Source organism: Mandrillus leucophaeus, unplaced genomic scaffold (genome assembly GCF_000951045.1).
Source record: "Mandrillus leucophaeus isolate KB7577 unplaced genomic scaffold, Mleu.le_1.0 Scaffold351, whole genome shotgun sequence".
NCBI classification, from domain to species: domain Eukaryota; kingdom Metazoa; phylum Chordata; class Mammalia; order Primates; family Cercopithecidae; genus Mandrillus; species Mandrillus leucophaeus.
The window spans coordinates 1,602,558-1,617,352 of NW_012103710.1; the positions used below are offsets into that span (position 1 = coordinate 1,602,558).

Consider the following 14,795-nt stretch of genomic DNA (forward strand, 5'->3'; position numbering starts at 1 on the left):
TTTATTGCGGCACTATTCACAATAGCAAAGACTTGGAATCAACCCAAATGTCCATCAGTGACAGACTGGATTAAGAAAATGTGGAACGTATACACCATGGAATACTATGCAGCCATAAAAAAGGTTGAGTTTGTGTCCTTTGTAGGGACATGGATGCAGCTGGAAATCATCCTTCTCAGTTTAATTGTTTTCTAATAGTGAACATTCTATCTCCTTTCACATAGCATGCCTCTTTATTTTATTCTTGTCTTTTTGCATTATCTTGAATTTCTAGAATGATGTTAAAAAATAATGGGCAGTTTTGCCTTCCTGATGACTTTAATGGGAATGCTTTTCCTGTTTATGCTTTTAGGTCTTGTATTGAGATAGATTTGTCTTTTTAAAAATCAAATTAAAGAGGTAACCTTTCTTTAATTTACTCAGAATTTTTTGGAGGACAAGGAATGGAGAGTAGATGTTGAATCTTAAATCAAAGAGCTTTTAAGCATCTGGTCCAATGATTATATGGCTCTCTTCTGTTACATATTGATGTCATAAATTACATCAGGAGATACTTTAATGTTAAACTCTCTTTTTATCCCTGGAATGATCTGTACTTGGTCACAATATGGTACTATTTTAATTTACTGTGGGATTAAATTTGCTAAGCTTTACATTATTTCTAGTACTTGTAAGATTTCAAAAGTCTTACATCATTTGTTATTTTAGATTTACTCATTCCCTAATTAGCAGAATTCAGTCCAGGTATGTATTTGCTCATAAAGTTGCCCCAGTTAACCTTGGATCACCTCATTTTACATCCAGATACTTTAGATGTCTCTTTTCAAATCTTAACTAAAAATCCACTGACAGTTACTTTCATTATCTGTTCAGTGGTTTAGTAGCCTAAAGAAAGAAAAGGGTTTCCCTAAACCCTCTTAACCTATAGCCTTTTATATCTGGGTTGATGATAACATGATCCTCCCTATTGTTAAAACTAAACACCCAAGAGTCATTCTTGATTTCTTTCTTCTTTTACTCTACATCATAATTAGTTCACCAGGAAATCTTATTACATTTTTTTTTTTTTTTTTGACAAGGTCTGTCACTCAGGCTAGAGTACAGTGGTGCAATCACAGCTCTCTGCAGACTCGACCCCCTGGGCTCAGGTGATTCTCCCACCTCAACCTCTCCGGTAGCTGGGACCTATGGGTGTGTGCCACCATGAGCAGCTAATTTTTTATATTTTTAATAGAGACAGGTTTTGCCATGTCGCCCAGGCTGGCCTCGAACTCCTGGACTCAAGTGATCAGTCTGCGTCAGCCTCCCAAAATGCTGGGATTACAGGCATGATTCACTATGCCTGGTCCCTTTACTCTTAACATAATTTAAAATTTCTGTATGTATTAGAGTCTGTGTCTTCATTTTCTTTTGCTTTGTCATTAAAACTATCTGAATACTTACAGTTTGTAATATGTTTTAATATCTAATCATGTTAGACTTCCTTCCAGTTTTGTCCTACTGTTCTGGTATTGAATGTTGCTGCAGCTATGTCTGGAACAATTTGATTTCCCCTCCTTCTGCATCCCTCACCCTACTCTTGTAGTAACTTGATCTTTTTGCCTAAACACCCCAATGGTTCTTTGTTACCTGTTAAGCTTAACTTTGTCAGGTTCTGTCTCTGTGCTGATTCTTTTGATTCAATTTACTCTGGGACATATTGTACAGTTTACGTACTTGAATTGATGGCTTTTTTTCTCCCGGGAAGAATTTCTTGACTAATATCTTTAAAGATATATCATGTTAGATTATTTCAGTTTTCTCTTCAAGAAATCAATAATTTAAACTCCTTATTTCCATTATACTTTTCATACTTTTGTCATTCTGTTCCTTGTATTTGTTATCTTCTTAACAGTATCTGTTTTCTTTTTTACTGTTTGCAATTATACTTTCATTTCTATGACAGTTTTATTCTTCTGTTTCATTCCTTAGCTCTGCCAGCTCATGTTTTACTTTTTCTGGTTGCTGTTTCTTCCCTGTGTTCATAGATTTGTATTTTGTGCAAGGAGCTTAATGGAGACCACTGCTTTATCAAACCTGTTTAATTCATAGAAAATTGTGTGTTCACAGTTTAAGTATTTAAAGACAACTTGTTTTTAGTATGTATCTCCCATCTGTTTATCTTTTTAAAATTTTTTTCTTATAGCACCTTTGTATGGTACTTCTTTTTGGAGAGATGTGAGCTTTTTAGCAGCAGCTGTTTGTAGGAGGCTTATGCTTAAGAGAAACTAGAGAAGCTAGGGCAATGCTCCTGGTTAGATGAAATTTTTCTAAAGGCCCAAATTTTGTATGCGTGTGTTTGCACCTTTTTCAAGCCATCCTCTCCTCTCCCCTAGTACCCCTCATATATCTTGATATGGAGGTAGACAATTTTCTGTTTGTTAGTAATTGTCTCTATAATCTAACTAGTAATTAATTGTTAATTGAGTTTTTTGTGACTTCTGGTTCCACTGTGCTCCTTCTGCTTCTTGGAGTCATATTGAGGGTCCTGTGTATTCCATTTTCACTGTTGAAAACAGAGGATTAGGCATTGACTCTTGGGTTATATTCCTTATTTTTGAGAATTTTATTTTGTTTTTCTTCTTAGAAATGTATTTTGCTTTTATTTTTGTATTAGTCAGGTTTCTCTAGAGGGACAGAACCGATAGGATAACAGGTATATATAAAAGAGAGTTTATTAAGGAGTATTGACTCACGCAATCACAAGGTGACGACCTACAATAGGCCATCTACAAGGCCATTCTGCAAAGAGCAAGGAAGCCAGTCTGAGTCCCAAAGCTGAAGAACTTGGAGTTCGATGTTGGAGGCCAAAAAGCATCCAGCATGGGAGAAGGATGTAGCTTGGGAGGCTAAACCAGTCTAGTCTTTCCACATTCTTCTGCCTGCTTTTGTTCTGGCTGCGCTGGTAGCTGATTAGATTGTCCACCACCCAGATTGAGGGTGGGTCTGCCTTTTTCAGTCCACTGACTCAAATGTTAATTTCCTTTGGCAACACACTCACAGACACACCCACGAACAATACTTTGCATCCTTCAATACAATCAAGTTGACACTCAATATTAACCATCACAAATCTACCCTTTGTCAATGTGAACTCATAAACATCTGAAATCATACATAATCTTCATATAAACACAATAAAAAGATTATAATTATGCCTAACATAATACAACTATCCTTCGTACAACTGGAAAGACATCAATCCCCAACCCAGATGCTACTACATAAAGTTAACAACACTTAAATGCTGATATGAAGTCAAGAAATCTACATCACATGATAAAGGAGAAAGGAAATAAAATGAAGATATTTTCTTAGTACAAATGTATATATGCACAAGCATGTTCTTAACAAAATAAAGAGGAAATACTCATGACAATTACAGTTCTCATTTCTGCAGCTGGTCACATGGTCATCGCTGGTATTGATGACTACCTTCTTCTACTACCCATTCTGTATTCTCTTTGCCTTCAGCAAGCACCTCAGCAGTTCATGGTTTTTTACCCGGTGGAGTGACCCAAACCTTCATTCTTGAAGGGTCTGAGCCATTTGTAGTCCTGCCTAGATTTAGCTGTTGTAGTTTCCCATTGACCTTAATCACAGGGCCTGGTAATACTAAGAGACACCCTAATGGATCTCCTGTATTCCATGCATACTCTTCCTTACCTCCATTGTGGAGTAGTACACTGATTTCATCCTGATAGTCCAGGTCAGTCACCCCAGCCAACCTTGTAACTCCCTTCTTAGCCTGTTGACTTAAAGGTAAGGGTAGCCCAAAATTTACTGTATTTTTCTATTTTCATACTGCTGATAAAGACATACCCAGAACTGGGTAGTTTATAAAGAAAAAGAAGTTTAATGGACTCACAATTCCATGTGGCCTCGTAACCATGGTGGAAGGTGAAAGGCACGTCTTACATGGTGGCATTCAAGAGAGAATGAAAGCTAAGTGAGAGGGGTTTCCCCTTATAAAATCGTCAGCTCTCATGGCACTTATTCACGACCAGAAGAACAGTATGAGTGAAACTGCCCCCTTAATTCAATTATCTCCCACCAGGGCCTTCCACAACACGTGGGAATTATGGGAGCTACAATTCAGGATGAGATTTGGGTGGGGGCAGAGCCAAACCATATCAATTTTTTTTTGAGAAATGTTCTGGTTTATATATATGAATGACAGCCACAATATCCTGTCTCATTCTTTCCCTTCTTCAGCACCATTTGTCCTATTTTTACTGCCTTTGGCTGCCCTTCAATTCATTTTCTGGTTAAACATTTCTGTGATATGCTGTTTTTCTCCCTCCTCCATGCTTTGGATTAATTCTAAGATGAGAAAGGGAAATGCCAGCATACTCCATCATCTTTTCCCTGGAAGGCTAACATATCTTTCATCTTGCCTTCACCTACATTTTACCTAACAAAAATGTTTTTATTTCTGTAAATTGAGCAGAGAATAGCTCTCTAAAGTAATGATAGATTTGTCTTTAGTTTTATATTCGTTTGAATATTTTAGCCACATTCTAGAGAGTGACATTGAATTGCTATTTTTGACTCTTAAAGGCATCCACAAAACTTTTTTTCCTTCACTTATGTGTGCTTTTGTATAGGTAAAACATGCAGTTGTACCAAAACTCAAAAATCAATACCAGTAAGAAGTAAATTCCCTTATGTGTGCTTTTGTATAAGTAAAACATGCAGTTGTACCAAAACTCAAAAATCAATACCAGTAAGAAGTAAATTCCCTGGTTGTCTCTCAGACCACAACTGCAGAGCTAACAGTTCTTCCTACTTTCTTTTCTCTCCTGTGATAGATATTTTATGTAAAAACAAACATGTATTTATATGTATATTCATGGTTTTCTGTTTTTCACTCCAATGCTAGTACTAGACACAATATTTTGTGCCCCTCCTTTTTCAATTAATATTCCTTGGAGATAGTTCTTTATAAAAACCATAAGCTACTGTGTTCTAATATTTACAAAGTATGCCACTTAAAAATATTCTGACATTTAAATTTTTTTCTGTGGATAGAGAGTGATTGATTGACTCATTGATTCCTATGTGGCCACTCTGCAATAAATATCCTTGTATGTAAGCCATTATGCTCATATTTCACTATACCTCTACGATAAATCAGTAAGTGTTATTGGAAGGTTGGTTTCTTCTTGGATCACCTGTTTCCTCAAATACCACCTTTCAGAGAGACCTTACCTAACCACCCACTCTACCATAGCCTCCCAGCATTCTCATCATATTATCTTTGTTTGAACACTTTTTAATCATAGAATTTTTAAACATATAAAAAATGTAGTGAATGGTATAATCTTTCATGTGCCCATCACTCATCTTTATTATCAGTATTTCACCAGTCTTGTTTCATCTCCCTCCCTCCACATACATTTTTTTTTCTTAAGTACTTTAAAGCAAATTTTAGATATGCTGTTTTACATATAAAACATTCAGTGGATATCTCTAATAAGTAAAGACATGTTTTAAAAAATGAAACAAAAAAACCCTCACCACTGTGCCATTGTTACATCTAACAAAATTAACAATATTTTCCTGATCTCATCTCATAATACTCCCATATTTTCCTGTGTGATTTAAAAATGCACTTTTAAAGTTTGCTTGAATCAAGATCAAAACAAAATCTTGACATTTGGTCCTTTTTTTTTTTTTTTTTAAACTTGTAAGAGTTTCTTTTCCCCTCTGTTTTTTAAGACTTTTTGTTTTCTGAACAAATAATATATAAATAATGTGTAGGATTCTCAAAACTCTGAATTTGATTGACTGTTTTCTCCTTACGGTGTTTTAAAATATGTTTCTCTAATGCCTGTGATTCCCATAAATTGATAATAAGATGTATAGGATTGATTAGATTGAGGTTCAGTTTCCTGGGCAAGAGTACTTCATAGACGGTGCACTGTGTGTGTCCTCTTGCATTATAATAGGAGACACATGATTTCTGCCTGTATCTTTTGATAATATTAAGATAGCTAAGTGGGCTTAGGTGTTCTCAGCTTGATCTGACACTTATAAAATTAGCCATTGACATTTTATCTAATGAACATTTTCTAGATTGGCAGCAAAATGATGATTCTATCATAACTTTGGTAATTAACTGCTGAATAAAAAGTTATGGCAATTTGGAGTTTTTCTGGATTTGCTAATGTTCTCTGATGAATTTTTAAATTAAGTGGCAGTTGAGAGGAAAATTTACTATTTATGTAGATTTCGATACATTTTTAAAAATCTGGGTTAGAAATTATCCATGGTCTTTTAAAAACACTCAGTAAGAACAACTTTTGAAGAGGAGATTACTATTCTAATTGATTAAAAATATATCTGAAATAACTAAATGATACTTCCTGTAAGATTTATATTTTGATGTACAGGTATTACTTTGAGACATCAAGGATGTACTTATGCTTTTGGGACATATTTTACACAATCTACTTTTATTTTTCTTTTTTACATAGGTTATTAAGTGTGATATGCTGTGATCTGGACACTCTTCTCCTGTTAGAGGCTCAGTATCAGGTATCTGAAATGTTATTAAATGCTCAAGAAGAAAATATCTTGGAGACTTCGGAGAGCAACAGGTAAAAATGGGTAATTAAAACACAGTAATAGCAGTTTTCTTTAATGATGTTTCGTTAAGATAGTAATTTTTGATATAGTTTAATATTTTTCTGCTCTCTAAATCCAATCAATTTAAATAACAGAATACAAAACAACTAAAGTGTAAATGTCACAGAAAGATTATGATAGAAGTGTTTGGAGAGTGCTTGCAGAGTACTGCTTTCAAAGTCTGTTGCTTTTGTTGTGCGCACATGCGCGCGCGTGTGTGTGTGCGCACGCGTGTATGTGGTACATAAAATTTTAGGTAAGACCTAACTTTATTAATGGTTCCTTAAGACTGTATCACCTTTTAATTCAGTGTTGTAAGATGACCCATTGAACAAAATTTTTGATTTTGTGTCCTTTGCAGAGGCACTCTTTTCTCTGTCCTCTTAATTATGTTAGTTCATAGTCATAAATTCTGATTATTTCCAAAATGAGGTTATGGTAATATCCTGATAATTTTTTTTCATTAATAAATCACACTTGCCATTACCTCAATTTGGCTGACTGTTGTCAAATACACATTCAATAGCTGGCATTGCCTTTATGTCTGTAATTAATTTTAAAAAAGAGTATGTCTGCATCTTAGCCAGGTCTTGGAAAATTATTATGGAGTATATTACTTGATACTCTAGGTTTTATGTAGAAGGAAAAGATTAACAGCTGCATAGTATGGAAGCTGCTCACAAGTAACATTTAGATTTTGAATTTAAGGTACCAGGTTTAAAACTTAAGAAAACTTTGACTGAAAATATGATTGTTGAAGTCACTATAGAAATAATGCATGTCCTAATTCCATTTATTTAAATGCAGTAATATTGATCTAGGAAAGTATTATTTAACTAATGTCATTGTGTCTCCATCAATTTTTTGCTGTCTAGCAAAGAGAACTTAAAATGAAAAGTGAATTTAGCTTTTGTATTTTAAGAAATACATTGATTTTTGTGTATGGTATAAGGAGGGGGTCCAGTTTCAATTTTCTGCATATGGCTAGCCACTTCTCCCAGCACCATTTATTAAGTAGGGAATCCTTTCCTCATTGCTTGTTTTTGTCAAGTTTGTAAAAGATCAGATTGTTGTAGAGGTTCGGCCTTATTTCTGGGTTCTCTGTTCTGTTCGATTGGTCTATATGTCTGTTCTTGTAGCAGTACCATGCTATTTTGGTTACTGTAGACTTGTAGTATAGTTTGAAGTCAGGTAGTGTGATGCTTCCAGCTTTGTTCTTTTTGCTTAGGATTTTGTTGACTGTTCAAGCTCTTTTTTGGTTCCATGTGAATTTTAAAATAATTTTTCTCATTCTGTGAAGAATGTGAATATAGTTTAATAATAATAGCATTGAATCTATGAATTGCTTTGGGTGGTATGGTCATTTTCTCAATATTGATTCTTCCTGTTCATGAGCACGGAACATTTTTCCATTTGTTTGTGTCATCTCTGATGTCTTTGAGCAGTGGCTTGTAGTTCACCTTGAAGAGGTCCTTCACTTCTCTTGTTAGCTGTAGTTCTAGGTATTTTATTCTTTTTGTGACAGTTGTGAACAGGAGTTCATTTATAATTTGGCTCTTGGCTTGCCTGTTGGTGGTGTATAGGAATGCAAGCGATTTTTGCATGTTGATTTTGTATCCTGAGACTTTGCTTATCAGCTTAAGAAGCTTTTGGGCTGAGATGATGGGGTTTTCTAGATAGAGGATCATATCATCTACAAATATAGTTTGACTTCCTCTCTTCCTATTTGAATGTACTTTCTTTCTCTTACCTGATTGCCCTGGCTAGAATTTCCAATACTATGTTTAATAGGAGTGGTGAGAGAAGGCACCCTTGTCTTGTGCCAGATTTCAAGGCTAACGCTTACAGCTTTTGCTTATTTAGTATGATACTGTCTGTGGGTTTGTCATAAATGTAAAACCCACTTAAATGTAAAATCTAAAACTATAAAAACCCTAGAAGAAAATCTAGGCCATGCCATTCAGGGCGTAGTCATGGGCAGAGATTTCATGAGGAAGATGCCAAATGTGATGGTAACAAACACAAAAACTGACAAATGGGATCTAATTAAACTAAAAAGCTTCTGCACAGCAAAAGAAACTATCATCAGAGTGAACAGACAACCTACAGAATAGGGAAAACTTTTTGCAATCTGGCTATCTGACAAAGATCTCACAAGGCCTAATATCCAGCATGTACAAGGAACGTAAACAAATTTACAAGAAAAAAGCAAGCAGTCCCATTAAAAAGTGGGCAAAGGACATGACCAAATGCTTCTCAAAAGAAGATGTACATGTGGCCAACAAACACAGGAGAAAAAGTTCAACATCACTGATCATTAGAGAAATGCAAATCAAAACCACAATGAGATGTCATCTCGCACCAATCAGAATGGCTATTATTAAAAAGTCAAAAAACAACAGATACTGGCATGGTTGTGGAGAACAAGGAATGCCTTTACACTGTTGGGAGTGTAAATTAGTTCAACCATTTTGGAAGACAGTGTGGCAATTCCTCAAAGACCTAAAGACAGAAATAGCATTTGACCTAGCAATCTCATTACTGAATATATACCTAAAATAGTACAAATCCTTCTCTTAGACAGATACAGGCACACTTACGTTCATTGCAGCACTGTTCACAATAGCAAAGACACAGAATTAACACAAATGCCCATCAGTGATAGAAAATGTGATACATATATAGCATGGAATACTATGCAGCCATCGAAAGGATCATGTCCTTTGCAGGGACATGAATGGAGCTGGAGACCATTATCTTCAGTAAACTAACATAGGAATGGAAAACCAAATACTCCAGGTTCTCACTTATAAGTGGGAGCTGGATGATAAGAACATATGGACACATGGTAGGGAAAAACACACACTGGGGCCTGTTAAAGGGTGAAGCTGGAAAGGAGAGAGAGCATCAGGAAGAATAGCTCATGGATGCTGGGCTTAATACCTGGGTGATGGGATGATCTGTACAGCAAACCACCATGGCACACGTTTATCTATGTAACAAACCTGCACATCCTGCACATGTACCCCGAACTTAAAAAACTTAAAAATATAAATGTTAAATGAAGCAAAGAAAAAGAAAAACATTGATAAATATTTCTGCCTCTTTTCTTTACAATTCAGAGACTTGATTTAAAAATTAACACATTCAATCAAAGGGATGACAAAGGTGATATATTTATTTTTTTCAGGGACTTTATAATTGATGGCTTATCAGTGGAGAGAAATCATGTTCTTGTTAGAATAAATCTTGTTGGTGGGCCATTGGAACGGATTTTGCCTCCAAGGATACTCGAAAAGGTGAGTGTGGGGCAAAGAGAAGTGGGGTGTGTTTTTCTGACATATTTTGAAGCAAGATAGCCAATTCAAAGTCACCCTAAATTTTACCTCTTAAATGTCTGCATCACAGAGTTGAACTTATTACTTGAGAATATTTAGGATGCAAATAAATACTTTCAAACTAAAATAATATTTTTGGTGTCTAGGGGTCATGAATGCTAAAGTAGGGTAAGTATTGCTTGCATGTGTAGTAGAGTAGGTATTGTTTTATTAAAAAGTTGTCAGTTTTCTTGTGTGCCTTTGAATATTTTACTTTCAATGTCTTTCTTGTTCATGATACTTAACTTTTATTATTAAATGACATATTATTTTTTATTTTATTGGAAACATTGAGTACCTCTCCTTCCATCAATATTCAAGTATGGGTTTCTCATGGAGGTTTTTCATTTGTTTTCATTGTTGTTAAGAACCTTCTTGCTTTGACTGTTACTCTGGGAAAGATAAGATAGAAATGATTAACAGTACAAGGAAAGGTTTTGTGGAAAAAACCACAGATTTCTTTTGAAGATTACAATTTTCCTTTTATGGAAAAAAAAAAACAGTAAATTTATCATTATCAATTCTGCTTCCTACAAGTTACCATATGTTTGTCCTCAGTACTCATTTAATGTTGTTTCTGTTACAGCTTGTTTTAATGGTTACCCATTGGAATATTGAAGTATAGTATCAAATAGCTTTTGGTTAATTGGACAACAATTGTAGAATTTATGAGCAAGAAAAGCCAGTTTAAGTTAATGATATTTCAGATAGCTTTAAAATTCAATATTATTTTAGACCACTTCCTAAAGTCATCTGTCTTGCTTCTTTTTTAGAGTGATAACCCATATCCTTGGCCAATGTTTTCATCATATCCTTTGCCAAACTGCTATCTGTCAGACATTACAAGAAATGCTGGCATAAAACAAGGTAAAATATTTACCATCAAATGCTGTGTTATTTTTAAAGCTTTTGTTATAATTTGAAAAAAAGAAAATATTAAGGAAGATGAATACTGACCGCATTTAGCATGTATACATGTGTGTATTTATGCCTATTTCTTTGTATTTTTTTCCTCATGTTTCTTACTAACTTGGTACAGTCATGTGCTGCATAATGACATTTTGGTTAATGATGGACCAAGTGTATGAATGTGGTCTTATAAGATTATTATACCACATTTTTACTGTACCTTTTAAAAACTTTATGTTTAGATGCACAAATACCATTATGCTACAATTGCCTACAGTATTCAGTACAGTAAATGCTGTATAGGCTTCTAGCCTAGGAGCAATAGGCTACACCATGTAGGCTAGGTGTAGAGTAGACTATACCCTCTAGGTTTGTGTAAGATCACTCTACAGTGTTCACAAAGTGACAAAATTGCTTGAGGATGCAATTCTCAGAATATATTGTCGTTGTTAAGCAATGCATGACTATTTGTATGAGGCTAATAATTCTTTTTCTTGTTGCTAAGGTGTAGCTGATCTGTCCAGTAGCAACAGCTGTTTGATTAAAAAAAAAGTAATGGTTTTTGATTTGTTGAATTAATTCTGGTTATGTATCAACAGAGTAGTATTTTTTAGTAACTGCTGTGTGCTATACACAGGTCTTGTATACTCAACAACTGAAATTAGTGAAGATTATAGTTCCCACCTTTGTGGAGTCATGAATTCTTTACAGAATGCATTCAAGTAATTAGATAATTGACTAGCAGTACAATGTGATGGGAACTAAATAGAAAATGTGTAGCCTGCTAGGATAGTACATAAGCAGGATACTCTTCCAAAGAAGAATATGTATATAATGAGGCATGTAGTTTAAATATGTATTTTCTGGATAATAGAAGAGCAGTTTTTCTTTTTGGCAGAGGATACAGCAGAGGAACTGGAAGAAGCAAATTATAGTCAGAGAACTGTGGTAGTTGAACAATGTCTAAGATTTGAAATTTGACAGCAAGAGTGACAGGAAGTAAGACTGAACATGTAAGCCCAGCCATAAGACCAGTGGACATCAAACTCAGGTGTTTAGACATTATCTTACAAGCCACTAAAATTCAAACAGAATTTTTAGGCTAGAGAATTCTAAGATGAAAGATGAAGCTACACGGCCTGTCTGCAGGCCACCACTCAAACTCTACCTACTGGATAGAAGCCCAAATTACAACACCAAAAACATTTTGCCAGTATACAGTGCCTGTGACACTTAAGGCAAAAATTCAGCCACAAATAAAGATTCTGTATGGAGTTATAGCTCTCTGAAAGCACCCAGAAACAAAACCAACTGAGTATACTCAACTTACCTCACAGTTAAAGGAACACCAGCCCTCCATATGTCTATTCAAAACGCCTGAGTGTCCTCTTACCTCCAGCCAAATGCACTAGTCTCCCAGCAATGGTTCTTAACCAGATTGAAGGCAATGAAATGACAGACCTAGGATTCAGAATCTGACTGGTAAGGAAGATCATTGAGATCCAGGAGAAAGTTGAAACCCAGTCCCAGAAGTCCAAGGAATCCAGTGCAGTGATCCAGGAGCTAAAAGAAAAAGTAGCCATTTCAAGAAAGAACTAAACTGAATCTCTGGAATTGAATAATTCACTTTAAGAATTTCATAATTAGTCATAAAACATAGTCAGAAGTATTAATAGCAGAATAGACCAAGCTAGGGAAAGAATCTCAAAGCTTGAAGACTGGTTCTTGAATCAACTAGTCAGACACAAAGAAAAAATAATTAAAAAAATGACAAAACTTCCAAGAAATATGGGATTATGTAAAGAGACCAAATCTATGATTCATTGGCATTCTTGAGAGGGAAGGAGAGAGTGTAAGTAACTTGGAAAACATTCGAAGTCCATCAAAATTTTCCCAATTTTGCTAGAGATATAGACATAAGAATTTAAGAAATATGGAGATCACCTGCAAGATACTATACAAGATGACCATCCCCAAGGCACATAGTCATCAGATTTATTAAAGTCATTGCAAAAGAAATAACTTAAAGGCAGCCAGACAGAAAGGTCAGGTCACCTACAAAGGGAATCTCATCATGCTAGCAACAGACTTTTCAGCAGAAACCTTAAAGCCAGAAGAGATTAGAGGCCTATTTTCAGCATTTTTAAGGTAAAGAAATGTCAACCAAGAATGTAATATCCCACCAAACTCAACTTCAGGGTAAAGGAAATATAAAATCCTTATCAGACAAGCAACTACTAAGGGGATTCATTACTACCAGACCAGCCTTACAAGAGGTCATTAAAGGAGTGCTAAACATGGAAATGGAAGATCAAAACCTGCTACCACAAAAACACACTAAAACACGTAACCCACAGACAGTATAAAGCAATTACACCATCAAGTCTATGAAACAACCAACTGCCAACACAATGACAGGATCAAAATCTCACATATCATTACTAATACCCTGAATGTAAATGGCCTAAACACCCCACTTAAAAGGCATGGAGTGGCAAGCTGGATAAAAAGATAAGACCCAACTGTCTGCTGTCTTCAGGAGACACATCTCACATGTAATGGCACTCACAGGCTCAAAGGGATGGAGAAAGACAACCACACAAATGGAAAACAAAAAAGAGCAGGTTTTGCAGTTCTTGTATCAGATACAATAGGCTTTTAACTAACCACAATCAGGAAGAACAAAGAAGGCCATAACATAATGATAAAGTGTTCAAGTAAACAAGGTGACTTAGCTATCCTACATACATATGCACTCAACATAAGAGCACTTGAATTCACAAAACAAGCTTTTCTGACACAGGAAAATACTTATATGGCCCCTAAATAATAGTGATGGACTTCAACACCCCATTGAGAACATTAGGCAGATCACTGAGGCAGAAAATTCCACAAAGATATTATGGAATTAACTTGACACTTGAATAAGACCTAATAGGTATCCAAAGAATACTCCACCTAATAATGACAGAATATACATTCTTGTCATCTACACATGGAACATATTCTATGATTGACCATATAGTTGGCCGTAAAACAAATCTCAGTGAATTTTTAAAAATGATGTCAAGCACACTCTGAGACCACAATGCAATAAAAATGGAAATGAATACCAAGAAGATCTCTCAAAACTATGCAAAAACATGGAAATTAAACAACTAGCTCTTTATAACCCTTGAGTGAACAATGAAATTAAGTCAGAAATAAAAACTTTCTTTGCAATTAATCAAAATAGAGACATAACTTACTAACATCTTTGGGATGAAGCTAAATTTGCTGAGATAAGTTTATAGTCCTAAAGCTTTCATCAAGAGGTTAGAAAGACCTTAAATTAATGACCTAACATCATACCTAGAGGAAATAGAAAAAAAAAAAAAAACCCATCTGACTCCAGAGTTGGCAGAAGAAAATAAATAATTAAAATAAAAGAAAAACTGAATGAAATTGTGACACAAACATCCAGAAAAAGAAGATAAATGGGACCAATAATTGATTTTTCAAAAGGAAAAACAAGATAGACTGCTAACTAGTTTAACAAAGAAAAAAAAAGAAGATCCAAATAAGCACAGTCAAAAATGACAAAGATGACATTACAACTGATCCCACAGAAATACAAAAGATCAAAATACAAAGAGACTATTATGAATACCTCAATGCACACAAATTAGAAAGTCTGTAGGGTATTGATAAGTTCCTGGAAAGACAATATCCTAAGATTGAACCAGGAAGAAAGTAAAATCCTGAACGTACCAATAACAAGTTTCAAAACTGAATCAGTAATACAAAGCCTACCAACCAAAAAAAGCCTGGGACCAGATGGATTCATACAGAATTCTACTA

At 35.0% G+C, this 14,795-nt stretch overlaps 1 protein-coding gene across 1 annotated transcript in view; it reads left to right on the top strand.

Moving 5' to 3' along the window:
• The window catches only part of TBC1D32 (TBC1 domain family, member 32), a 254,389-nt gene that overhangs the window by 156,711 nt on the left and 82,883 nt on the right, over nt 1-14,795 (top strand). Inside the window, exons 23-24 of the mRNA XM_011989387.1 lie at nt 9,860-9,968; nt 10,820-10,913. Coding sequence (XP_011844777.1) covers nt 9,860-9,968; nt 10,820-10,913 — 203 coding nt within the window. The remainder of the gene's footprint in view (nt 1-9,859; nt 9,969-10,819; nt 10,914-14,795) is intronic.